Source organism: Kogia breviceps, chromosome 5 (genome assembly GCF_026419965.1).
Source record: "Kogia breviceps isolate mKogBre1 chromosome 5, mKogBre1 haplotype 1, whole genome shotgun sequence".
In the NCBI taxonomy this organism is placed as follows: Eukaryota; Metazoa; Chordata; class Mammalia; order Artiodactyla; family Physeteridae; genus Kogia; species Kogia breviceps.
Genome location: NC_081314.1, coordinates 35,528,254 through 35,556,210, shown reverse-complemented (window position 1 = coordinate 35,556,210; position 27,957 = coordinate 35,528,254). Strand labels below are relative to the sequence as shown.

Sequence of the window (27,957 nt, the reverse complement as noted above, 5' to 3'; positions counted from 1 at the left end):
GTCTTTGTCTGGCTTGCTTCACCTAGTATGATAATATCTAGGTCCATCCATGTAGCTGCAAATGGCACTATTTCATTCTTTTTTATGACTTAGTAATATTCCATGTTATATATATTATATATATATATATACCACATCTTGTTTATCCATTCATCTGTGGATGGACATTTAGGTTGCTTCCACATCTTGGCTATTGTGAATAGTGCTGTTATGAACATTGGGGTGAATGTATCTTTTTGAATTATGGTTTTCTCTGGATATATGTCTAAGAGTGGGGTTGCAGGATCATATGGTGGCTCTTTGTTTCATAGAGAATAGAGTATTTGGAATGTTTCTGTCCTGAAACACGCAGTGGTGCTTAATGACACCAATGTTGGTGGCTTTCACTGGTGCTGAGTAAGTAATGTGTGTGGGTGTTTAATCCCCAGGCCATTTTCTATGTCCCAGCCATGACTGTGGCTGATCTTTTTCTGCTCCTGGCTAAATCGTATACCTCTGTACACATCAGCCATCAGATCCTCACTTCCTGAGTCTTGCTAACAGAATCTTCTTTTCCAGCCTGGTTCTGTGTAGGGAAGATTGAGTTCCGCCTAAGGAAACAAGCTAGGTTTGTTGTCCTTAGAAAAACAGGGATATTAATAGTATCTGGTCCACATATAGTAATGTTCCAGACCATGTGCCAGACAGTCATTTTGTTTTATTAAAATAATCTTTTCATCACAGTATTTTTCCTTGAGTTTGCTGACTGTTTATAAAACACTTAGCCACAAGTGGCTTATTGATTTTGGTAAAAACTGATTCACACATGGACAACAGAGAGTTTGGATTTGATTTTTAAATTTTAATTTTAATTAAATTATAAAAATGGTACTCTTTTTAATTGTGAGAAGTCAGACACGTTAATGAAGACATGGGATGTGATTTTTCTGCCTCATTTGAGATAGGTATACATATTTTTTTTCTTGATTGTAGATTTGCTTGTCATGAGCCATGCCTTGAATCAAAATTGTTTCTCTGCATCTTTCAAGAGCTGGCAGTGAGAGCTTGCCTGATTGACTATGGAGAGCTTCAGTGTTTAGATTACCCTGTGAGATGAAAAGGAAATGGAAAGGCTTGTTTGATTTCTGAAATCAACCATCGCCACCCCCAGCTCAGGTTCTCTGCATCTCTGTGGGTAGGGAAAGAGTGAAGTACTTGGGAGGAGCTTTGAAGAGGGATGGATAAGTGTGTTGAGGGAAAAAAAGTTTATTTGTAGTGAGAAATGCTTCTGAAAAAGCCAATAAACAGAAATGTTTCCAGCAGATATTACTCAGCCATCAAAAAGAATGAAATAATGCCATTTGCAGCAACATGGATGAACCTGGAGATTATCATACTTAGTGAAGTAAGTCAGAAAGAGAAAGACAAATACTATATAATGTCACATATATGTGGAATCTAAAATATTATACAAATCAACATATCTATGAAACAAAAACAGACTCAACTGATATAGAGAACAGACTCATGGTTGCCAAGAGGGAGGAGAGTTAGGGGAGGGATGGCTTGGGAGTTTGGGATTAGCAGATGCAAACTATTATATATAGGATGGATAAACAACAAGGTCCTACTGTATAGCACAGGGAACTATATTCAATATCCTGTGACAAACATAATGGAAAAGAATATGAAAAAATAAATATATATATATGTATACCTGAGTCACTTGGCTATACAGAAGAAATTAACACAACATTGTAAATCAACTATACTTCAATAAAATTAAAAAACAAAATGCTTCCAGTGGGAGGCATATCTCAGGAGCCATAAACAAGAACCTGAGAAAAGTGTACATCACCATTCTTAAATGAGGGGCACTGATTGGCTTTCTTCCTGAGAGGATTTTAAATTGTTTAATTTTTGCATTGAATGTGTAAGTCATACGTGGCTAAAATTTCTAAAGGTATTTTATTAGTTTGTTACTGCTGTTTAACGAACCATCCCATTGACTTAAAACATCTGTGACTTATTATCTTTATTCTTGGACACATGCTTCCCGTTGGCTGGGGTTCAGCTGATCTAGGCGTGGCTCAGCTGGGCGGGTTGGCTTCAGGTTGTGATCACTGAAAAGAAGCCCTGCTTCTTTTTGTGAGTGTTAATTCCACTGAGTCATCTCTGTTCTGCATGTCTCTCATTCTCCTTGGACCAATCGGCTTGCCAGGGCAGGTTTGTTTTTTTTTAAATTTTTGTTGGAGTATAGTTGATTTACAATGGTGTGTTAGTTTCTGCTGTACAGCAAAGTGAATCAGTTATACATATACATATATCCACTATTTTTTAGATTCTTTTCCCTTATACGTCATTCTTATAGGTCATTACAGAGTATCGAGTAGAGTTCCCTGTGCTATATGGTAGGTCCTTATTAGTTATCTATTTTATATATAGCTGTGTATATGTCAGTCAAATACCAGAGGCATAAGAGAGATAGGCTGAAATATGGCAAACTTCATCCTATTAATTGAAATTGATCCCAAGCCCAATAGAAGGCAGGGGTTGAAATCTAATATGCCCATTGAAGGAGGAACAACATAGTTACATGGCAAAGGGCATGAATATGGGGAGGGGTAAAAATTATGACCAAAAGAAGACATACATATTGCCAAAAAAACACATGAAATGATGCTCAACATCACTAATCATTAGAGAAATACAAATCAAAACTACAATGAGGTATCACCTCACACCAGTCAGAATGACCATCATCAAAAAATCTACAAACAATAAATGCTGCAGATGGTGTGGAGAAAAAGGAACCTTCTTGCACTGTTGGTGGGAGTGTAAATTGATACAGCCACTATGCAGAACAGTATGGAGGTTCCTTAAAAGACTAAAAATAGAACTACCATATGACCCAGCAATGCCACTACTGGGCATATACCCTGAGAAAACCATAATTCAAAAAGAGTCATGTACCACAATGTTCATTGCAGCACTATTTACAATAGCCAGGACATGGAAGCAATCTAAGTGTCCATCGACAGATGAATTGATAAAGAAGATGTGGCACATATATATACAATGGAATATTACTCAGCCATAAAAAGAACCAAAATTGGGCTTCCCTGGTGGCGCAGTGGTTGAGAATCCGCCTGCCGATGCAGGGGACACGGGTTCGTGCCCCGGTCCGGGAAGATCCCACATGCCGCGGAGCAGCTGGGTCCGTGAGCCATGGCCGCTGAGCCTGTGCATCCGGAGCCTGTGCTCCGCAACGGGAGAGGCCACAACAGTGAGAGGCCCGCGTACCACAAAAAAAAAAAAAAAAAAAAAAGAACCAAAATTGAGTTATTTGTAGTGAGGTGGATGGACCTAGAGACTGCCATACAGAGTGAAGTAAGTCAGAAAGAGAAAAACAAATACCCTATGCTAACACATATCTGTGGAATCTAAAAAAAAAAAAGGTTCTGAAGAACATAGGGGTGGGACAGGAATAAGGATGCAGACATAGAGAATGGACTTGAGGGGGAAGGGTAAGCTGGGACGAAGTGAGAGAGTGGCATGGACATATATACACTACCCAATGTAAAATAGATAGCTAGTGGGAAGCAGCTGCATAGCACAGGGAGATCAGCTCAGTGCTTTGTGTCCACCTAGAGGGGTGGGGTAGGGAGGGTAGGAGGGAGATGCAAGATGGAGGGGATATTAGGATATATGTATATGTATAGCTGATTCACTGTGTTATACAGCAGAAACTAACACACCATTGTAAAGCAATTATACTCCAATAAAGATGTGAAAAAAAAAATGGGGACCAATGATGCAATCTACAGTGGGGGATCTGTATGGTCAGCGTCACATATGTCATAATGAACCTAAGTGTAGAGTCCACAGAATGTCTCAAATGATTCTTCTTTCCCTGCTTGATTATTTTGAAAGCATTTCTTCCCTATGCTCAGAATGCTTTCTATTCAGAAGTCAACTGAGGTATGTCCACTTCTGTGGTGCTGGGATAACCCGCAAAAAAGGATGCTTTGCCCATCTCTGCTCACCATCTTGCCCCAGTGGGTGGAAAAGACAGAGGCGTTCGGGGAGGATGTGGACTAGAGGGAAGGAACTTATGCAAATTTTGCAAATATTTATTAAAGAAAGAAAGTAAATTCAGGCCGATGTGATGAAAATGAGTTCCTGACAAAGATCAAAAAAGGATTTGGAGTCAGAGTGGATTATCAAAATACAAATATTTCAAACAAAACAGGATGTTGCAATTGCATACAGAAGCTATTCCCTCAAAGCCTACTGGGGACATTTTCTAGTTTACATAATGTAATTAAAGTCAAGCCTGATGAATTCAAATTTATCCCAAAGACATTATTGGCAACATGATCCCATGTGGTGAAAAGACTGAGGAAGTAGCATGTTTGGGGGCCAAGGGAGAATTAGAAAATCATATCTAAAGCTCACAGCAATTGTTTGCAAGGATACCTCTGCAGCTCTGTTATGGGAAGGGAGCTGGAAAGCCTTCTGAATCTGGTCTTTAAATCCAACTGCATTCATGGACAGAAGAAGAAACCTTCAGTATCTGCCCAAAAAGGTAGTAAATATGCCTTTCTCATGGAGTTCTCACAGCTGTAAGGGATAATGTTTCTTTTTGCTTTGTATACTTATGATTTGTAAATATCCTTTTCATAATTTAGCTTTATTTTCCTTTTTAAGGTAATTTCTGATGCTCCATTTAGAAATTATATTTCCAGAAGTTCAATTAAAGCTTGTTATTTCAGTTACCTGCACATTACGTCAAATGACTTAGGTAAGGTAAAATGCTAAACATCAATTTAAAAAATGAGAAAGGGATAAGAAGAGAAATTCTCACACACAGAGACACACACAGACACACACATACACGCACACACACATTTTTTTTCACAGAAAACATTAACCTATCTTGATGAAAGAAAAATAAATGACAATGAAATGCCAATCATAATCTATGTGATGGGATACATACACACACACACACACACACACACATACGCACATTAGCAGACACACACACACATATATTCCCTTTTGTAAAGATAATAGTCAACGCTGATGATGATGGAGTGAAAATAGATACATACAGTGCTGATGTTATTGTAAATCAGTACAATCTGTTTGAGAACACAATTGAGCACTACGTACTGAAATTCCTTGCAGTGATTTTACCCTTTACCCTGGTAGTTACAGTTCTAGGACTTTATTTAAGGAAACAATGAATAATAAGCACAAAAACTAATGGAAGAGGATGTCCATTGCCATCCCATTTACAATAATGAAAACTTGGAAACCATGTAACTGCCCAAAAATAGAAGAATATTTAAATATGCACACTCATGACAGAGGAGTTCAGCAATTAAGATTATATTTTGCAGAATCTAATGACATGGGGAGGACGTTGATTAGTATAATGTTAAACAAAATTTCAGAGTACAAAGAAATAGTATAAAATATTTAATATGTACATAATATATATTGTGAATATAAGCTATAAAGTTGACTAGCTGAAAGGAAATAGTACTCTTATAACATTCATGTATGGGATTATGGATGCTTATTTTCTTCTTTACTTTTTTTCTGAATTTTCCAAATTCTTTAACAGGAGTAAAATTATTATTAATTTTCCCAAATTATATAATTAGCGAAAAGTGTTACTTTAAAAAAAATGAGCTCTAGAAATAAATGTACAATATTTTTAGCTTAGATAATCCAAAAATATACTGTAGAATCACATTCTTGTATCAATAAGAAAATGATTCATAATTCCCCTGTCATTAAGAACCTCAAGTATTTCAGTATAAAAACAATTTCTGGAGACACCAAAACAGCAAACATATAGGGAGGAAGAAAAGATGCACAAATAACCAAAACGGTCATGATAAAATTGTAGAAGACAAATTTGGAAATTAGATAATATAAGGTCCCAATTTCTAAAGGCCACAGCCAGAGGTACAAACTTCAGATAGGTGCAAATAGGTTCATTGAGAGTTTAGAGTATTTTAGAGATAGTAGGGCCATGAAAGCAATTCGCATGCCCTCCTCCCCCCATTTTTTTAAGTAAGAAGGAACAGTCTTCCTTTACCCTAACATTCTGATGACCTTGGGAAGTAGCAGATGTTGCAGGTGCCAATAATGAATACTCTATGCTGCTTTAAGGAACAGTGCCAATTCTTCCTGAAAATACTAAGCGACCCTGCATGAAAACTTTAACATAAAAGGAAACACAAGTGAAACAGAAGCAAATGATATGCGAAAGCCATCCCTTAGCCAGAGGAATTTACTCAACTTTCAACAAACTCTTTATGCTTTTGACTGTTTCCTGCATCTAGAATCACCCCTTATGTGATGAAATTGGCTTGCACCCCCTTGCAAAAGCCAACTGTGCACATCTCTTTGGAAGCTCTGTTGGCTGTATTGATGCCATGAAATGGGTGCCTTGGTGGGAGTGTTTAAACCATGGAGAGTGGCTAATGCTACAAATCAGGCTTTGTTTCACTGTTACATATTTCCCAGCATACCCCTGGCCTCCATCTGTCCCCTCTGTTCCACTTCCTTTGTTCAACTGTCTGTGTTATTTTTATTTCCTTGTTTCAAAGGTACCATGAAGATCTTAACCAAATCTGTTAATTCTCCCCCTTCACTGGGCATCTTCAAAATTCCCCAAGTGCTCATATCAATGACAGGTCCTGGACTGGAAACATTAAAATCCTACATGATTCCTAATTATATCCATTTCATCAATCATAGCAGCACCATCATCATCTATCCAGCTAGTCAGCAGAATGTCTTCAATATTTCCTAATCAATCCACTCCGTTCCAGCTCTGAACCTACCAGAATATCTTTCCTGGGAATTGCTATTTCCTTTACATAAGCCTTTGGGCTTTGTGAGACCACGGAATTGAGTTGCTACTTCCTAGTTCCCCTTTCTTGCTTCCATCAGAGGGTCCCCACTGGCTTCTCTTTTATAAAGTGTTACTTTTGGGCTTCCCTGGTGGTGCAGTGGTTGAGAGGCCGCCTGCCGATGCAGGGGACACGGGTTTGTGCCCCGATCCGGGAAGATCCCACATGCCGCGGAGCAGCTGGGCCCGTGAGCCATGGCTGCTGAGCCTGTGTGTCCGGAGGCTGTGCTCTGCAACAGGAGAGGCCACAACAGTGAGAGGCCCATGTACCAAAAAAAAAAAAAAGTGTTACTTCTTGTTGACCCTTGTTTTTAACAGAGAAACTCACTTTGGGGAGGAGAGGACCCGAGAAGCCTGAAGTGGCCAGGCATGGAAGCACAAAATAGTAAATTTCTCTTTCATGTTCATGAAACTCTTTTAAATTTGCAGAAATTAAAATGATGTTATTAAGATGATGGATAATAATGATGATAGCAGCTATTTATTTAGCACTTATATAAGCCAACTGTTCAAAACCCAAAAGCAAAGTAGAGATTATCATCCCAGTTTTACAGATGATGAAATGGAATCTCCAAAGGTTAAGTAACTTTCATGGGGTCACACAGCTGTTGAATGGCAATGTTTGGATTGAATCCTAGGTCAGGATTGCTCCAAAGTCATGCTTTTTCTACTATAACATTCTGTTTTGCCAAAGCCTGAGGGACCCATGGCCCCTGGTTTTTGTAACAATCTTACTTTAAGTCCATTAGAAATTTAAGATTTATTTTGATTTTTATTTTCTAACCATATCATATAGCTAACTCCAGCTTTCAACCTCATGTTTACCCAATCCAATTCTTTTGTGTGTGTATGCTTAGCATTTATTTTTTTCCATTTCTCTTTTCTTTAGAATATGATTTAATTTAAAAAATACAGTTCTTAAGTCTAAAGTTCAATTCGTTTGGCAAATGTACCCATGTGACCACCACATTAATTAAGATATATAGAATTTCTATACCTGAACACTATAAAAACATATTTAGGAATAAAGCAATTTATAGGACTTTTGTAGTTAAATAATAAAAAATAAGTACCTCAAATTTGTCAATATCTGTCCAGCACTGTCCAGATGACTGGGACTCCTCTAAATTTTAATGACATAAATATCAAGGACATAAAATGGAAGTTTTGCTGAGGAGCTCCCAGTGGCCTGGATAAATCTTTAAGCCTTCCCATCTGCCTATCCTCTGATGTTATGTTTCCTAAGAACAACAAATTATCTAATATTTCCGTTCCTCAGATTAAATAATATCAGGAAATGGAGACAGTCTTAGATAGGGAACAGTGGGATATCAGTCACTGGAAAAAGAAGTTTCCCATCTTAAAATGATAAATTACTATTTTGGGTATAAACAAAGCAAAACAACAAACACAACAACTTCTCATGTCAAAAATTCCATTCTCAAATATGTCTTTACTCTCTTTTCCAGAGATTCATCAGGGAAAATGTACAGATTTCCAGCCACATGGTCAATGGTGACTCTTCTTCCTCTTGTGTTCCTTCATTCACTCCTTCATTTACCCATCTAAAAACATCTTTGCAGACTCACTGTGGACATTATTGTGGGAGCCAGGAACACAGACATGAGTAAGATAACTACAGATGCCAACATTCTGCCCTCAGGGAATGCACTGTCCAGTGAAGGAGGACACACAAGCATAGATGCACCACATGCTGTGATCAAAGCCTCAAGAAAACTGTGTTTAGGTTGAAATTGATGGAGAAAGTTGCAAGTTCCTATCTCTTCCCTGGGAAAAGGATAGTAAAGAAAGACTTTCTTTAGAGTTTCATTCCATACGGTGACCTTGCCCGGTTTAGGCAAACCTGTTAATTGTGCATTGATTCTGCTTCCTTAAATAGAGATAAAGGGGAAATAGAAGGTAGCAAGAAAAGAATTAGTACTTTAAGAATAAGTTCTTATTAATTATCACCTTCCTTTTTTGTATATTTAATCATAGTGTGTCACTCTTTTCTAAATGCTCAATTCTGGTTATAAAATGGGTAATGACTCTATCTTCAAGAAGAGCCTTCTTCTTTGCCCATAACCAGAATGCAGGCATAGGTCACAAGGCATGAATGGCCCTGGGGGTTGTCTCAGCCACCTCAGGGGCTCCATAGCCCACTAAGATATCTCCCTTTGAGACCCTTTATTACATACAGCAACGCTAGAAATGAGAGACAAGTATATGTTCGTATAATCCTCTTATGCTTAGAATGTACTTATGTGGATAGTTAGAACAAACTGTAATAATGTAAAAATTCAAGTACTCTTTTCATTGTCAGCTAGAATTTATGGTAAAGGGCTAGTCCATTTGATATGCAGTGGGTGTTCATAGTGATATAAAGCTATCATTTATACTTTTGTGCCTTAACCCAGCATTATAGAGTCCACTTCTTTCATTACTAAAATGTTCCAAAAGAAAGGTCATATGTATCTGTTATCCGAATATCTATTGATACAACTGTCATATACTCACATCACAGTATCTTATCCTTCCTTCCTCCTCTCTTTTTGTCTGTCTTGTCCCTTCTGCACATTCCACCCCAACTCTCTCTGCACTCACCATCCATCCACACATCCATCCACCCATTTAACAGGTATGTACTGGATAGTTACCATGAACCACACACTAGACCCTGGAGGTACAGTGGCCAGTTCACCGTGGCATCTGCCTTATAGTCTTGTGAAGACGAGTGTCTAGACAGTTACAACAAATGTGTTATCACCAAAGAGAGGGTGATGAGGAAGCGTGTGGAGGCTTATCAGCAGAGTCATGAGGTGCTCTGGAAGAAGTGATGTCTGAGATTGGAGGTAAAGAATATGTGAAATTTGTCAAATACGGAGGAAGTTGATCTGAAAAGGTAAATGTATTTTGTAGGATAGTTATACAAGCCTAAAACACGTGTGTATCTTCAGCCTTGTTCAAAGGTGGCTGTCTCACAGTGTCCTAGTATTCCCCTAAGAAGTGTGATTACTGGAAGGCTCTCAACGGATCACATTTCCGTTTCAATTTAGGCTTAGACACAAGTGGTTGTGGTGTGCATATGTGTGTGCGGGGGTGTTTGTACGCAGGCTCTTCAGCCACGTTTCATAAACAACAACAAAAAAGATTGGATATGAAAAGATCTTATATTTGATAGCTACATTAAATGTGGTCATTGAGCCCACAACTTGAATCAAGCATTGGATTAGGTAAGATTTATATTAATAGAACCTCATCTGGCTGTCCTGTTTACCCATAGCCACAAATCCTTTCAAGTACCTTGGTTCAACTCCAGACAGTTTTTCTAGTAAATACAATTTTAACTATGTGTTCTTGACTTCAAGGATCTCCAATACTTTATCCTGCCTTCTAACTTGTTTTATCCTTTCATTCCACCTTTGCTCCATTTAATATACCTTCTTTCAAATTCCATTTATTCTAACTTACTTGTCTCGACCTCATTATTTATTTATCTGTTATCCTTCATCCTCTAACGGACTTTCCATAGTGGTTTAATAAGACTTTCTCTGTTCTCCTGCAGGATCTCCGCTGAGATTTGCATCTTATAGCAAATCTGGTAGATCTATTGTGAACCATCAGAAATTGAGATAACAGAGAGAATCAATGAATCCATGTTACTCGTGGCCAGTAATATGCTAAAACTCAAACTCATCTCTAGAAAGGGTGTTAACGGTGCCTTGATACATGGGCCAAAGTCATGATTTGGGGTTCTAACACTTCAATAGGCATGTCACTCATTCACAACAGATAGGAAGTCATCTAGCTGACAAAGTTCAATGTTCTTCATCACTCTAGTAATAAACGAGGCTAAGGAGAACAGGCTACATATCAACCCTAGGAGTCAAAAGCCTTTACTTTTTTTTTTTTTTTTTTTTTTGGCGGTACGCGGGCCTCTCACTGTTGTGGCCTCTCCCGTTGGGGAGCACAGGCTCTGGACGCTCAGGCTCAGTGGCCATGGCTCACGGGCCCAGCTGCTCCGCGGCATGTGGGATCCTCCCAGACCTGGGCACGAACCTGTGTCCCCCGCATCGGCAGGCGGACTCTCAACCACTGCGCCACCAGGGAAGCCCAAAAGTCTTTACTCTTATTGTTCACAAGCACATCTTCACAAAATGTTAGTGGAAAATAAAGGTTGGAAGAGAATAGCTCTTTGTTCTGGAGACCTAGAAGCTATTGTCATTTTTCTAGAAACCATTATTATCATCCCATAACTACTCTTAGTTCACTTCCTGAAAACCTTTGATTCCCTCCAGCGTACTGTTGCTTTCCTTCTTTTCTAGACCACTGTCTTTCTCTTCTTCACGATGCTGCCATTTTGTATTCTCTTCTTTGGAGAAACAGTCAAAAGGCTAGGGTACAGAACTTGACCATGATGCCCCCTAGTGTCCGTCTACGGAAGCTCTTCCAATTACTATTGGAGGAACAGAGACTTATTAAAGTTACCTCAGGGCGAAAAATGAAATCATTTGAAAGGTGCACATGAGAAGAAACCATTGAATAACCAAACCCTACCCTATAAGAATGAGCCTCTCTTTCCATCCAATAAACAGCTTGCCTGCTCTCTTTCTGTCTCTCTGCCTCTTCCCCTCTTTTCTACCTTCCTGGGCTTATCCACCTTGTTTATATGAACTCCTAGTTCCAGGGTCCATCACCAATTGACAAGTTCCTTCTCCATCTCTTAGTTTGTTTTCAAGAACAAACAGTTGTCTTAGTTCATTTTTTCAAGCTGAGCCATACAAGTCATAGGTCTCAGAAAATCCTATTCAGAGGCCACCATAACCAAATCAGTGATGGCCAGGGGTGAGTAAGACCTGCATATTTCATATGGAAAAGGAATTTCCCTAGAGAGGAGGATGGCTTGGCAACCACCTTGAAATATGTCCAAATTCCCTATATTTCCCATCAAGATTGATGCCTTGCTTATATTTCTAGGAAAGTTGACAGTGAAATCTCACATACTCACATTACATATATATAGTGTAGCTGCTATACACACATAACATTTAGGAAATGGCTGCCTTTATTTCTCAGAAATAAATGCAATAACCTGCTGATCTTTTGAAAATACTACTGTGATTAGACAGACACTCATTTTTGAAACTTTATGAAAGAAACAAGACATTCCTGGCCACTGCAAATCCTTGAGGCCACCATAGGTAATGATAGTCTCAGAATACTCTTTAGTGCATGAGGATATTCAAAAACAGGGTCACCCATAATGTGAGAGATGTTACTTAGGAAATTTGCAGGCAGAAGAGAAGTAAACAATTTTACAAATTGGGCATCTGAGCTAGAAATGTAGAATTATACTACAACTGGCAGATAAACATAAAAACTTGTGGTATACACCTCAAAGTTTCACTTTTTCTATTTTCTTCTGCAAATCACATATACATGTATACATTGTGCATGTACAATTGGTAATTGTATTACAGATTCCCATCTAGCCAACACACTGACTCCATCATTTGAAGGCTAATCTGGGTCAATTGTCAAACAATCAACTGTTCAGTTTTCATTCTTGTGTTCAATGTTCAGCTCCTGTGACAGCTGAAAAGGCTGACTTTCCCTGAAATTGGCTGAATTGGTGATTCCCAACTAGACAAGCCCAGCCATGCAAAATGTCCTTTTTTTTTTCCTTGTCTACTACGTTTCATTGGATGACATGTAGACAGAAAACCCAAGCAAGGAAAGCGAGACTTATGTCAGAGATTTAGGGCATTTCTGCATATGCTTATCTCAGAGTCACACAGTTATATGAGTGCTTTATTTCCACACAATACTTAGTAGGTCACTATTCTAGTACCTTTTGAATCAATAAGCATACAGTCCATCCCTTTCCTGATTAAACCCTTTGTGGTTTTCTACATCCTTGCTGCAGGGTCATGACTGCCTCCAAGGTACCTGCTGTCCCTCATTCTGTACCAGTTTCCTCTGCCTCTCTTACCTCCTGTCCCCATGCTCCTTTTTCTTCTGGGCCTTTGCACCTGCTGTGAACTATGCCTAGGATACTTGTCCTTTATTTTTATTTAATTTGAAATTATCCGTACTCTTCAACGTAGATGTCATGTTCCCCAGTGTCCTCTCTAACCTCTCTTTCTGCCCATCAGAGGCTTAGGGGGTCTTATTGCTGATAGTTTCTTTAGAGCAGACTCTCCACACAGCTTTTACTAAGGTGAAATATATTTTTTTTGTTTGTTTCTTTCCCTCCAGAAAAACTGGTCCGGTTATCTAACTAATGCAACATTATTTTCAAAGATATGTGATGTATATTTTAGATACTAAAGTGCATGATAAATTACTCAATTTAAAGGGATTTCCCAAGAAATCTTATACTTCAAAATTATGCAAGTTCCTTAAAGCTAATGGATTTCTTCATGCTCAAATTAATTAGGGTCTTTTTCTCCTCTGTTTTTTTTTTTTTTTTCCTTTTTAATGAAGGTGAAGAGAAAACTTTCCACTACCTAGAAACCCTTGTGAGACTTTTATTGTCTTTTTAAAATAATGACACCTTCTAGAAAAGATAAAATGCTGAGTGATTACTTTTCTTGAAAAGAAAAAGGAGAGCATCATGATTGAATATCTCCTGGCAGACCTGACAGCTCTGAGCCATCACTATTACTCAGACAGAGTACACGGACCAGGGCATTCATTTAAATTCTGAGCTTTCCTTTCTTCACATTAATTCCTAAATCAACAAGTCTCTGGAGAAATGGTGGGTTTTCTTTCTCAATTATCCAGTAATTTCAAGGGCTTCTTGGGGCGTCAGCATACTGTCTTCTTTGGGAAATTAGTCTTGCTTGCCTTTAGGTACTTGGGACTTAAACTTATACCACCAAGTATATATTGAATACTTCCTCAATGACAGTGTCACAGGATGGGTTCTCTGGGAAACAGAGATGAAGGTTAGGTTAGCAGGTAGAGTGTTTATCTGGGAGCACTCTGGCTTGGCTCTGTGGGAGGGAGAAGAGGAATTCGACTACAGAGAAAAAGAAGATGAGCTGTGATGCATGTCCAAAGACAGCTTTGGATGCTCTAGCGCTTAAATGGCCCAACTCTACCAAATTGTCCCAGATTGGTCTGAGATGGCCAGGAGTTTTATTTCCACATTGATCACTGATGTGCTCCCCCACAGGGGGAGAAACCTTAGCAATGCAGCTCCCAGCATCTGAGACAACACCTGAAGAGGCTGGCAGGTAAAGACCTTCTGTCTAAAGCATTCCTAGCAGCTGAGCAACAATTCTCATTTTAGGGAGATCTGGGAGGTGTGTCATGGGCAGGCATTGTAAGAACACTCAGTGGCAATAAAATAAACGAGACATGTTAATTCTTCCAAATGAGATTTCACATTATAAACAGGAAGACATACCAAGGAACTTTATCAAGGGATAAATAATGTTTCTCTCAAGCCATAAAAAAAGTTAGTCATTAATTATGACCTCGGCAACCATCCTAGAGAAGGCTCATCCTTGCTGGTCAATTAATGACTTAGTGATCAAACTGTGCAGTACTTTGTGCATTTTGGATTTTTAAAGTTTTTTTATTATGCATTATGTCAAATCTACTGCTGTAGGAGTGGAGATTAAGGGTTTATGTTGTTTTGTATTTCATACTATTTCTTCAGATAAATCTCTCCTATGAACCAAAACCAAAACCAAACAAACAAAGAAAGAAAACGATTAGGGATGACAGATATCGAAAACAAACTTATGGTTACCAAAGGGGAAACGTGGGGGGAGGGCAGGGATTACTCAGGAGTTTGGGATTAATATACACACACTACTGTATATAAAGTAGATAAACAACAAGGACCTACTGTACAGCACAGGGAACTATACTCAATACTCTGTAATAACCTATATGGGAATAGATCTAAAAAAAGAGTAGATATATGTGTATGTATAACTGATTCACTTTTGCTGTACAGCAGAAACTAACACATTTAAATCAACTATAATCCAATAAATTTTTTTAAGAAGTTCTCATTACAAGAAAAAAAGATTCTGTAACTATATATGGTGACAGATATTAACTAGATTTATTGTGGTGATCATCTCACAATATATACAAATATCAAACCACTATGTTGTACACCTGAACTAATATGACATTATGTCAATTATATCTCAATAAAAAAATTTTAAAAAAAGATGAGCAGCATTTCAGTAGGTTAAAAAATTATGAAGATGGGCCTGCCAGATGCAGGGGAGATGGTGATCCCAGACAGAGAGGAATATGAGTTGGTAGATAAAGGTAGAAATTTGATCACGAGATAGAGAAGGGTAGAGAGAGTGGTGGAGGGGAAGAACAGATGGGACAGCTGAATGCAGTAGCAGAGACCCTTGAATAAAATCCTAAAGATATTGGAAAATGCAAAAGAAGGGAAAAAGAAAATGTTTCATAAGAAGGAATGAAATTGGGTCATTTGCAGAGACATGGATATACCTAAAGATGGTCATACAGGGTGAAATAAGTCAGAAAGAGAAAAACAAATATTGTATATTAACACATATACGTGGAATCTAGGAAAAATCGTACAGATGAACCTACTTGCAAAGCAGAAATAGACACGGATGTAGAGAACAAAGTGGGGAGAGGGGGTGGGATGAATTGGGAGATTGGGATTGACATATATACACTACTATGTATAAAATAGATAACTAGTGAGAACCTATTATATAGCACAGGGAACTCTACTCAGTGCTCTGTGGTGACCTCGAAGGGAAGGAAATCTGTGAGGGAAGGGATATATGTATACATGTGGCTGACTCACTTTGCTGTAGAGCAGAAAGTAACACATTGTAAAGTAACACAACATTGTAAAGCAACTATATGCCAATAAATAATTAAAATGAAATAAAACAAAACAAAACAATCATAATTTTAAAACAATGTGGCTTCAAATTGAAGTTCCATGAAAGATTTTATTAAGTGGGTACTGTTTTCTTCATAGAAAGTAAAAACTTGTGGGGGGAGAAATGGAAGAATCTAGCAACATTGGGTCCGAATTCCCTCATGGCTTCTGGTCAGTTGAAGCAGAATAATGGACACTCGTTGACACACAGTCAGTCCTCCAAAGGATCTAACAGTCTCTATAAACAGACATCTAGCTCACCCCATGCAATTATATTATCAATACTTTCCTCACATCTATCCAGAGACTCTTGCATTGGTGACCCTCAGTCATTCCCACTCCATCATTTCACGCATTAAGAAACCAAAACCCAAAGGGATACATACCTCTTCAAGGCCCTATGTCTATGTCTATCTCTGCTGAGCTCTATATCACACTGTCATCATTTTAATTAATCTTGTACAGACGTTCCACTGTTACAACTAGGTTATAAAGCTGCATGATGCATCTATTGACATATTTTTTAAAATCCCAAACTTAGAAGCTTAGAACAATAATTAGTGTTATCATCTCTCACACTGTCTCTGGGTCAGGAATTTTGGAGTTTCTCAGTTAGGTGGTTCTGACTTGGGGTCTTTCATGAGTTGCATTTAAAATGTTGGTTATAGGGCTTCCCTGGTGGCACAGTGGTTGAGAATCCACCTGCAGATGCAGGGAACACGGGTTCGTGCCCCGGTCTGGGAAGATCCCACATGCCGTGGAGCAGCTGGGCCTGTGAGCCATGGCCGCTGAGCCTGCACGTCCAGAGCCTGTGCTCCGCAAAGGGAGAGGCCACAGCAGTGAGAGGCCCGTGTACCACCAAAAAATAATAAATAAATAAATAAATAAATAAATAAAATAAAATAAAATGTTAGTTATAGCTGCAGGTATCTGAAGGCTTGACCCAAGTTGAAGAATCCACTTCCAAGGTGGCTTACTCACATGCCTGGCAACTTGATGCCAGGAAATGCTGGAAATCTCAGTCCCTTGTCATGTGTACCTCTTTGTAGGGTTTACTGAGTGTCCTCATAGCAGGGCAAGTCCCCTCTCCTAGAGGATGTGATCCAAGAGAAAGAAACCAAAGCCGCTTTGCCTTTTATGACCTCATCTTGAAAGTCACACCTTGGTCATGTCAACAACATCCTATTAGTTGCTCAGGTCAGCTCTACCCAAAATGGGAATGGGCCACACAGGAGTGTGAATACTGGGAAACAAGAATCGATCACTGGGGACAATTTGGGAGGCTGGCTCCACACAAGAAGAAGGAGGACACATTACTGGTATTTTTTCATCAGAGCCCACCACAGATGTTGAGCTATTGGTGAGTTGCTTTTCTAGTTCTCTGTGGCTATCCCACAGGACTGAGTTGACTTTCATATGGTCAAAACGTGATCACATTTTACAAAATCATTCCAATTTCTTTTTAGTAAATTAAATTATGGCCAGCATTGAAAAATCAATGCAAAAACAGCATATAAGTAAAATTATACTTAAAATATACACGTATTAAACCAGTTTTTCCAAAATATGACTCACAGGGAGGGCCGGTACTGTCATTGAATGATCACTTGCTTTACTGTATCAGTTAAACCCAACTTTCATCTGCTTACCAGTGGTCGGTGAAAAAGTCTAGATTTGTTATGCATTATGTTCTAGACTGTATTTTGTTAATACAGTTCATGATAATGAGTTAAGCATCACCATTCATGAAAAGAATAGAAAGAAAAACATGACCTTTTATTTCAAATACATATTATGTGTATAGATTTTAAAGCAGTTTCTCGGTTGGGAACAGAATAGATATTTATGTTTCCTGTGATTTTGTAATCTTAAATAGGAAATGCGAGGGTTACTCCCAAGTTACAGTAGCAACAATAATGTCTGTCTGCATCAAAGCTCCCTACCACAAAGGTGAGTCTTTGTTTACCTTTTGAAAATGCTTTTCCAAGAGGCTGTGGGTAGCCGTTTCCAATACGGAGAAGGCCATTTGATCAGATAGCAGCAAAACTGATGAAAAGCATCATGAAAGTGACAGCAAGATTAATTAAGTTCCTTCAGCTGTATTCACGTATGGCTGTGCAGAGTTCCTTTGGGTACTGCCACAGTTAAATGGTATTCATGGTGACAAATACTGTGGATTTCCAGAACTGACATTTTTGAGTCAAGGGTAAAAAATCACATGCGGTCATTTTATCCACCAAAAGGATCAGAGATGAGCCCTTAGGATTGTTCCTACGTTTGAGCAAAGGCAAGATTGAACCTGAGATATAATTAAAAGAATGTTGAAACTGGAATATTTTGTTTTCCTTTACACATTTCCTTCATATGTTTTAGACATTTTGATAGAGGAAGCCAAACAAATTTCCATCTACTGTATTTGACTTGAGGTGCAGAATTATACACACTTGGAAACACTTTCAATTTATTTGTGAATGCTTGCAAAGTTGGGGGCACACTGCATTGTCTCTGTGCTCACTCTATAGCATTATTATCACGGTATATATAAAAATGGAATGTCCATGACCTAAAGCATCCAACTTTACTTGACCTGTACTCAATTTACCTTGAAATACCTTTTTTTTTTTTAAAGCAAAAGAAGAAATTCAATATGATGTTGTTTTCTTCTTCCATTTGGTTTGCAAGCACATTTGTTGTGGGAAGAGGGCTGGTCCTCAAATTGCTGCCCAGAAACCATAAATGAATTTTATTTTAAGAAAAATTGGAAACCTCTGGAGCGTATAAGATCTCTCAACCCGCTCTACAAGATGTATTAACTCATGGTGGGGTGTCACCAAATATCTTCAGAGGCATATTATTACATTTCTGTCCTTGGAAACACTTTAAGGTTCATTCACATATTCATTCAGTAGACACTTCCTGCATCATGTGTCTCTTCAAACCCTTTAATCTGGGATGTGAGGTCACATCCAATGTAGGCTCTGTGTTTTCCCCTCCAATTTCACTTGGCATGAAAATCTTGCATGAAACTTCCTCTTGAATGCTCTTGTTTGTTCTTTGTCCCCCAGACCTACCATTCACAACTCCACCCTTGCTTTATGTCATTTGCCAATGTCTGCATTTTATCAATCTGGGCCAATAATAAAGATTGAACTTAAGTGACACCTCTTCTCTGCAGCTTTCCAGGTTTGCCTTGAAGCCATTATAATTTCGTCTTTTATCAAGCCCTTACATACATGGCTTGATTATTCATTTATCGTTTACTTTATACTACCTTTTTTCCCTTATATTTTTGTATGAATGTTTCATCTCCTTAAATAAGACACCAAATGCTTTGAGAAGCAGAGAAGTAGCTTAAATATTTGAGTTCAGTGTCTTGTTATATAGGATCTTCACTTCTATTTTGCCACTGATGATAATAGTTATAATAATTAAGCTTCCTATGAGTGAGGCACCAAAATAGGGGGACTGAACTACCAAACATATGATGTGGTGTCCATTGATTTTTGGAGAAAATGTCTACATAGATATAAAGCAAGAGGTCAGTCAGCCTTATTAAAAGCTAGATAAAAATGTGAACACATTCCTGAAGGGCTTTGGAGGGGAAAAGAGAAAATAAGAAAGGGAAACGTGACAGGGAGCTAATCCGAGAGACTTCAGAAAGGGAGTTTGTGATGCTTCCTGTTATAAGGGAATCAGGACAATCAATCAGTCAGGGCAAATGTGCTAATAAAAGGCACCCGTAAGAGCAGCTGGGGTTTGATCAGCTTTTCCCAGATTCTTCTCTGACTAAACTGTCTGTTCTTGACTCTGGTAATACTTGGCTCCCATATTGGATTCCTGACCTGCTCCACCCACAAAGCTATGGAAACTGCAAGAATATAAGCACCATGTAGACAGAGAGTCTGATTTGTCTTTTGCCTAATGGCTGATCAGCCCTCCAGTTCCTGGCTGGCCTTTCCTCCCAGCTTTGGGATTCTCTCTTCACTCTAAGATTGCTCTTGAAGTCTCCTTGTCTATGGAATTCTGATACTCATCTCCAACCACAGCAAAAGTTGCTGCTTCCTAAGTCATGGATGTTAACAGCACGCTCCAGTCACTAACCCAATCTGCCATGTCCTTGGTGTGCATTTCTGCTATATTCTGAGGTATGTTAAAATACTAAAGGAATTGATATTTATCTATTTCTTCCATGACTCCAAAGAACCTTCATTCTACTTCAGGGATATTGATAACTGGGCTGCTTATTGAAATGCAATCTAATAAATACTGTAATAAAGTTTTGCAAACAATGTTTGGGAGCACATTAGGGGAACATGTGAGTCAGACATAAGCCTAGGGAACACTTCTTAGAAAACGAAATATCTGAGCAGTTTTGGGTGGTGAATACAATTATTTAGACAGATAAAGGGGAATAGGAAAGGGCATTCCTGGTAGAATATAACTATATTCTCGGTAGCATCAGGACAGAGCATCATATGGAAGACTTTTGAGATATTTATTCATTCAAATAAATAATAAATCAATACAAATAAATATTTATTTCATGTCTCTTATTGTTGAGACACTTTTTGAGGCACTGGATACAGTATGAACATGGTAGATATGCCCCTGCCCTCATGTCCATTCTATTGGGGTAAAGAAGTAATAAACCATAACAAATGAATGAATGAGATGAAGGATGTTATAAGTCTTCTTCTGCATGAGACAAAGCTGGAAGATGTTCCAAATCCTACTGGATAAGTTAAGCTATGGAAACCGCAAGAATGTAAGCACCACGTAGACAGAGAGTCTGTAATTTCATCAATGTACCTTCAGCACCTAGAACAGTGCTTGGCATGTGAGTACCCGATAACTATTTTTTGAATGAATAAACATGCCTAGGCCACAGCCAGCTCCAGGGTAAGAATTCTAAGAGGGTTCTCAATGCTAGTTAGTAAATCTTGTAAAAAAGCCCATGTTAACTGACCACATATAGAAGGATTTATTAGATGATGTCTCCAAGGTTAGGGAATTTCAGATATGTAGAATTTTAGAATATTATAGTATTTATAGAATTTTTCTTCTTATCAAAATATTAACACTTATTTTCCTGTAAGCTATCGATTATCCAGATTAAGGTCCCTAGGCATTTAATTTCAATGGAAGCATAAAGTAGGAATCAATGAATAAAAATGAGTTATGAGTGTGTAGTCATGTCTACACAATCTACAAAATTCTGATCAAAACACTACACAGATTAGTTGCACTTGTCATTTGTTCTCATATAGACAAATTAGTTATTTCTCCACCTTTCAACCTGTTTTAACATTGGGTGGAGGTCTATTAGACGGAGGCAAACTCAGGCTTAAAATAAATAGCCTTCCATCAAATGTCATTCATATGTAAACAAATATTCATTCAACAGATTATTGTGCTTTTAACAAATATTCAGTCACCAGATACGCACATACTTGGTCTCTTGCACTTATAATTCCCTAGAGCTCAGTGTTGACCCTATTCTACTTTTCCATCTATATTCCCTTGGAGGTATCACCTGGTCTCATGGATTTAATCACCATCTATAAGATTATGATTTTTTAATTTGAAAATACAACTTTTTATTTGTTTATTGCTTTTTTTCCTTTCTTTTTTTAATTGAAGTATAGTTGATTTGCAATGTTGTTTTAGTTTCAGGTGTACAGTAAAGTGATTCAGTTATACATGTGTATATACATATATATATGTATATATATATATTCTTTTTTAGATTCTTTTCCCTTGTAGGTTATTATAAAATATTGAGTATATTCCCTGTGCTCTACAGTAGGCCCTTTTTCGTTATCTATTTTATATAGAGTAGTGTGTATTATGTTAATTGCAAACTCCTAATTTGGTAACCGTAAGTTTATTTTTATGTCTGTAGGTCTATTTCTGTTTTGTATATAAGTTCATTATAAATGCTGGAGAGGATGTGGAGAAAAAGGAACCCTCCTACACTGTTGCTGGGAACGTAAATTGGTGCAGCCGCTATGAAGAACAGTCTGGAGGTTACTTAAAAAACTAAGAATAGAGCTACCATAGGATCCAGCAATCCCACTCCTGAGCATATGTCTGGGGAAAACCATAATTGGAAAAGATACACACATCCAAATGTTCATTGCAGCACTATTTACAATAGCCGAGACATGGAAACAACCTAAACGTCCACTGACAGATGAATGGATAAAGAAGATGTGGTACATATGTATACAATGGAATATTACTCAGCCATTAAAAAGAATGAAATAATGCCACTTGCAGCAGCATGAATGGACCTAGAGATTATCATACTAAGTGAAGTAAGTCACACAGAGAAAGGCAAATATCATATGATATCACTTATATGTGGAATCTAAAAAATATGATACAATGACTTTAAATTTGAAGTTCAAGCATCTCCCCTGAACTCCATACTTATATAGCCCAACTGCTAGGGAACGTTTCCACTTGAATATTATAATAGGACTCAAACTAAATAGGCCCTGAATTGACTACCTCCTACCTCCCCCCAAACATGTTTTTCCACAGTCTTCTTATCAGTTAGTGGAAATTTCACCTTCCAATTGCTCAGTCTCCAAATTTCAAATAATCTATTTCTCCTTTTTTTCCTCTTCCATCACTTTCCCAACTCATCAAGAAATCCTATTGACCCATTTTGTCATATGTATAGATTCCAATAACTTTTTACTATCTCCACTGCTCCTACCCTTGTCTAAGTGACCATTTCTTTTCTAGGTTATTACAAAGGCTTCCTAAGTGGTCACCTGTGTTTTCCTTTGCTCCCTTTTATCCATTCTCCATGCATCAGCCATAGTGAACCTGTTAAAATATGTCAAATTACGTTACTCCAAAGGCAATCTATACAAGTCAGAATAAAAGTCTAAATCTTTATGATATGGCCAACCAAAGTCCTACTGAATTTGGCTCCATGTAACCTATTTCACTTCAACTATTAATATCCTCCTCAGTACCTACTTCCTCTCTGGTGCATTAACCTTCCTGCTCTTCCTGGTAACCCTCAGGCACGTCCTCCACTGCCTTTTGCACTTTCTGCAGTGTTCTTTATCCATCACCTAGTAAAATGCATGGCACAAAGTAGACATTCAAAATATATGGAATTTATTCAGTAAACATGGAATGAATGAATAGATAAATAATGGAATCATTCATTAAATACTGATTTATACTAGGTCTTGGACATTTAAGAAAAAAAAAAAGAGCATCCTCTTTCATTTGGGAGATGGACAAGTAAAGGGAAATCCCCACACTATGTTTAGGTGCTCAAGTAGGGCTTAGATAATATGCTATCTGAAAACAAAATAGGAGCAGTACCTCCTTCACTCTTGAGGTTAGGAAAGGTTCTCCGTAGAAATAATAATTGAACAAAGCCCCAAAAGTTGAATAGGAACAGTCCAGATAGAGACAGCAGGTAAGAGAAGTGTAGTCTTTAGGGGAACTGTAGTCCTGCAATGGGATTGGAGTGAAGCTTGTGAGGGATCAAGCATTCACAAGTGGAAAAGTAATCAGGGACTAGTTGTGAAAGGCCCTATATACCCTGGTAGGTGAAATAGACAATGAAGAGTCTTGAGCAAGGGAGTGAGTTGATCACATCTGTTTTAAAAAGATAATAATGGATCTAATATGGAGAATGGGTTGGCCTTGGGCAAGCCTAGAATAAGGAACATTGGATAAAACTTTATTGCTGATACATAAGGAGGAGATGAAAGTGGACAAAACTAAGACTCAGAGGAAGGCAACATAAACGGGCTCTGCTAAGTCAGTGCTGCATGACCTCTGCATTCAGCTACGAGACAGGACAAGCAAGCTCTCAGACTGTGGTCTGCAGGACCACCTGGCATCTGTATTGCATGGAATGTAAGAACAGCTGCTGCTAAGCATGGACACACTCAATTTGTGTAAACAGTTTGCATCAAACACCATCAGTCTCAAAGAATTGACTGCAGGCACATAGGAAAGTATGATGTTTTACACAGAGTAAGGTTGTACTCAGTTATGTTCCTTCCTTCATTCATTCATTCACAAATATTTATTGAGTAGCAACAAGTGCCAGATACACTTGTAAGGATGGTGGAGACAGCAGTGAACAACAAGGAAAATCCCTGCCCTCGTGGAGATGATATTCCAATGGAGAGAGATCAAAATGAACAGATGTCCACAGTAGTGGGTCAGATGGTGATAAATGTTATGGAGACTTAAGAGGGTGGTGAGGGGTTAGGAAAAGCCAGGGGAAGGAGGAAGGCAGTCTGAACTGTTAAAAGGGAAACCGGGAATAACTACCCTGACAAACCTTTGAACAAGACTTTCAGAAGACAGGAGAATCCAAGCAGGCAGCTCTCCGGATATCTGAGCAAAGAGAAAATTCACATCTTTCCATGATGTTTTCAGTCCAAATATGTGACTGGTTTTAGGGCATCCTTTGTTTTACTAGTGAAAGGTCTATTTTTACCTTATTCCCCCTCAGAATTTCTCAGCTTCTCATACTTTCTGAGGGACAGAGATAAGCCACGGGTGTGAACGAGGTCCTTCCCTGGGAGCTGCTGGGTCCTCTCCTGGGGGTGACATATGGGCACGTCTCTTAGGCACGGCTGTCATGTCCACAACCCTACGTCTAGCCAACCTCAGCTGTGCCTTTGTTTAGATGTTATTTTGTTTCAAGATAAAAATAGTCACATTTTTTCTTTATAAATAAAATATATACACATAAAGTAATTTTAGAAGAAACGATAATAAGTGTACAAGTAAAATAAAAACCACTTGTTTTCCATCCAGAAATAAGCAACTTTTCTATCGGAGGACTTGACATTCCAGATAACCCTGAATTGGAGGTGGATGGGGCACACGTGCTTAAATAAAGCAGACACCCTCATTTTTTTGTTTGAACAGAATTCCATTGTATGAATGTAACACTCAGTTGCTCCTTGGATGCCATGTTCTTTCAGAGGCAACACACTGCTCTTTCAGACCCGGCAGAGGTTGGAATGTTCTAGTACCAAATGCTCTCTGCCTCTATTTTCATGACCATATAAATATATATATTTTTCTGGAACATGCAGTGATGTAATATGATTGGGGGAGATCTTTACCTGAGCCATTATAAACGGGAAATTTAGAATTTATATATTTGAATAAACAGCTCTGCTGGGGACTTGAACATAAAGTCAACATACACATAGTAAGACACCTATTCTGTACTGACATTGACTGACATCATTGAGAAAGTTGCCTAAAGTCTCTGAGCCTCAGGTTCTTGTGATTATAATATACGTCTTTCGAGATCTGTTTGTTAGTAAGGAAGATGACATAAGTGAAAAGACCTTGTGACTGCAGAATGCCACGTAAATTCAAGGGTGTTGTTAATTATTACGAGAGTCCTTTAATATCTTAAATCTCCTGTTTTAAATGCAACTCTAATAAAAGCTTCCACCTTCTAACTACAGGAAGTCGAAAGGACCAAAAACTCTAACATTAAACTACAGCGCCCCCTAGCCCATGTAGGCCGTCAAGACACCTGATGAGCTTCAGGAATAAGCTCTACCACAGATGGTTCTTTTGCCTGAGGGAAAGGCCAATAATTGTACTTTTGGATGATTTCCATCTGTCCACAGGGAAAAACACTTATGTGTTTTCTTCAGGATTTTCCTGTAACATTCTTTTTAGTTTTAATTTAAAAATAGGAGTAAAAAAAGTAAATATTCTTTACTATTGACATTTTCTTCCTCCAAATTGCTTTAAATGAAGACTATTTCTAAAAGAGCATCACCAGATTTATCCTAAGACTCACTGTAATGTTTCTGATTTATATGTGATTATCTATTTGCATTCACCAAATTCTTTATAATCCACTGCAAGATTGCAGAGCAAGCTGTTATGAGCTTCAGCCCCCCCTAGTGTATTAAACCCATCAACAGACACAGAATTGTGCAAGGAAAGACCATGGAATATTTTAATATCACAATGGAGAAATATTGGCTACCATGGCTTACCAAAACTCCTATTAAAATATATCAATTGCTTGCTTCCATAGGCTACAGTTCTTTATCTTCAGTTCTTTATTTTAAAAAAATTTTATTTGCTTTATTTTTTTATATTCTTTTCCATTATGGTTTAGCAATATCTTCAGTCCTTAGTTTAATAGATTTTTGTAGAAATGTTTAAGTTTAAATGGTCCAGTAGGTAAGTTGGACCCCAAAGAGATGAGTCCTTATGAAACTGAACTTGCTCTATGGGTTCATTTTCAGTGCAGAGCATTGAAATATTAATCAGTCCAGCTTTCAGGGATTTCTTTTTAACATCCTTTTCTATGTAAGGGCTAAGCTTCTTTGCTAAGCTTCGCCTTTCTCGACTGTTCATCTCAAATGTAATGGGAGTGCTTGTGTCTGTGTGTCTATATTATACTGGTGACCAGACTTGAATTATGACACAATCCTGGTTATCTTTCAGGCTAAAATGTCTCTCCCCTTTAGGGGTCAGGGATCATTTCAGCCTCAGTGTCCTTTCTACTACCTGCTTCGGGAGTCTGCAAATGTGTTCTCGTGCAAGTGCGAGGTGACTTTCATCACCAGTTCTTTTTCTTTACATTTCTCTATCAACCTAGCTCAGAAAGTACTCAAGAAATAAAAACAACTCTTCACCAACTGCTGGGTTTCTGTGATCTGATCACTTCTCAGTGGAAACCTGTATTACCCTAGCATGGTCCCTGGAGTCTTTTAGGTATAACCATCACGGACAACAACCAACCCTCAAGCCTACAGCAAAGAGAATGCAGACACAAGGCACCATTCCTCTTTCTACTGCCTTTTAAACTTGGGAGGGGAGGCTCAGTTGGGGCGGGGATGCTGCCATTCGCGGGAGGGGCGGGATAAAAGTGTGTCTAATGACACATCAATGACAGAAGTCTCCTTAACCCTGTCCCCTCCCCCCCCCCCCCGGTGAATTTCTCCCCCCGTGCGCGCCTCGGTGGCTCTGGAGACCCTTCTCTCTTTAAGAGAGCCTCCCGCGCCCCTCACTCCGCCCCCTCCCAGGTCCCTGGGCTCGTCAACGCTTCCCGAACACCATGGTTGGTCCAGGCAGGCAATCGGAGCACCTCCCGGAGCCGCGGCGAACCGGGGGTGGGGTGGGGTGGGGTGGAGTGGGGGGGGGTCTGTTTGTAGTACTCTCAGTCCTGATGTCACAGGCGCAGCAAGGACATCGCAAGGAGGAGTCGGATTACAGTAAGGATGGGCAGTGCAGCAGGCAGCCCGAGTGCACGCTCCAGCCGCCGGGGACCGTAGCCCGGGAAAGGCGGCCCGCGAGGCGCTCATCCCGCGGCGGAGGCGGCACGCTCGGCGCCTCTGCTCTCCACGCCGGGGACGTTTCCGCCGAATGTAGCATGAAACGGGTTGGCTCTGCGCGGCAGCCCTGGGTGCGAGCTGATGCTGAAGACGCCGCGGTGGGGTTCCGGCTGTCTGATTAATGAGAAGCATAATGTATTTTGGTGAGTGTTCACGCTGATGATGTCATGCTGAGGGTGCCCAGCTCTTCATCAGGGCAGACAAGCCCTTTCGAAAATCTCGGCAAAGCCTCGAGAATCTATTCCAGTAAACCTACCTTCAGCTGGCAACTGGAGGACCCAACTGGTGCAGCGCTGGGAGCTTCCTTTGTGCTACAGTCGGGGCTGTTTGTTAGTCGTAGAGGAGTTGAAGTTGGAAAAGGAAAGAGGCAGGGGTGAGGGTGGCTAAACTTTGCCTTGATTTGTGTGCATGAAGTTGATTTTTTTTTTTAGCTAGGTGAGGAAGGAGAAATGGTGCGGCGTGGGAAAGTCATGGGCAAACTCAGTGGAATGTAAAAGTTCTGTACTATGCATGCTGTGGAAGCTTAGTCAATATCCACGGTTCATTAAGCATTTTGGTTTTTCCCTAATTCTGAGGCAGAAAGGGAAAACATTCTTTGGTGTGCGGTGCTTGGACAGCTGAGAGCACCCTTCCACAGCATCCCAGTTTTCCGTCCAGCTAGAGCATCCTGGCACAAAATGCATATTATTTTAAACCTTTAGAGGTCTCGGAGCTGTTAAATGTTCGTGCAGTTTAGTTGCGTGCCGTGGTGGAAACCTCCCTTAGGTTTTCTGCGG

General features: G+C 39.1%; 1 protein-coding gene across 2 annotated transcripts in view; it reads left to right on the top strand.

Annotated features, from left to right (window-relative positions):
- The window catches only part of ZNF385D (zinc finger protein 385D), a 942,431-nt gene that overhangs the window by 579,917 nt on the left and 334,557 nt on the right, over positions 1-27,957 (top strand). Inside the window, exon 1 of one of the 2 annotated variants that reach the window (XM_059064167.2) lies at positions 26,912-27,324. The exons of the other annotated variant lie outside the window; for it this stretch is intronic. Within the exon in view, the coding sequence (XP_058920150.1) occupies positions 27,303-27,324 (22 nt within the window). The 5' untranslated portion in view covers positions 26,912-27,302. Of the gene's footprint in view, positions 1-26,911; positions 27,325-27,957 lie in introns of those variants that run through there. 2 annotated transcript variants of the gene reach the window in all.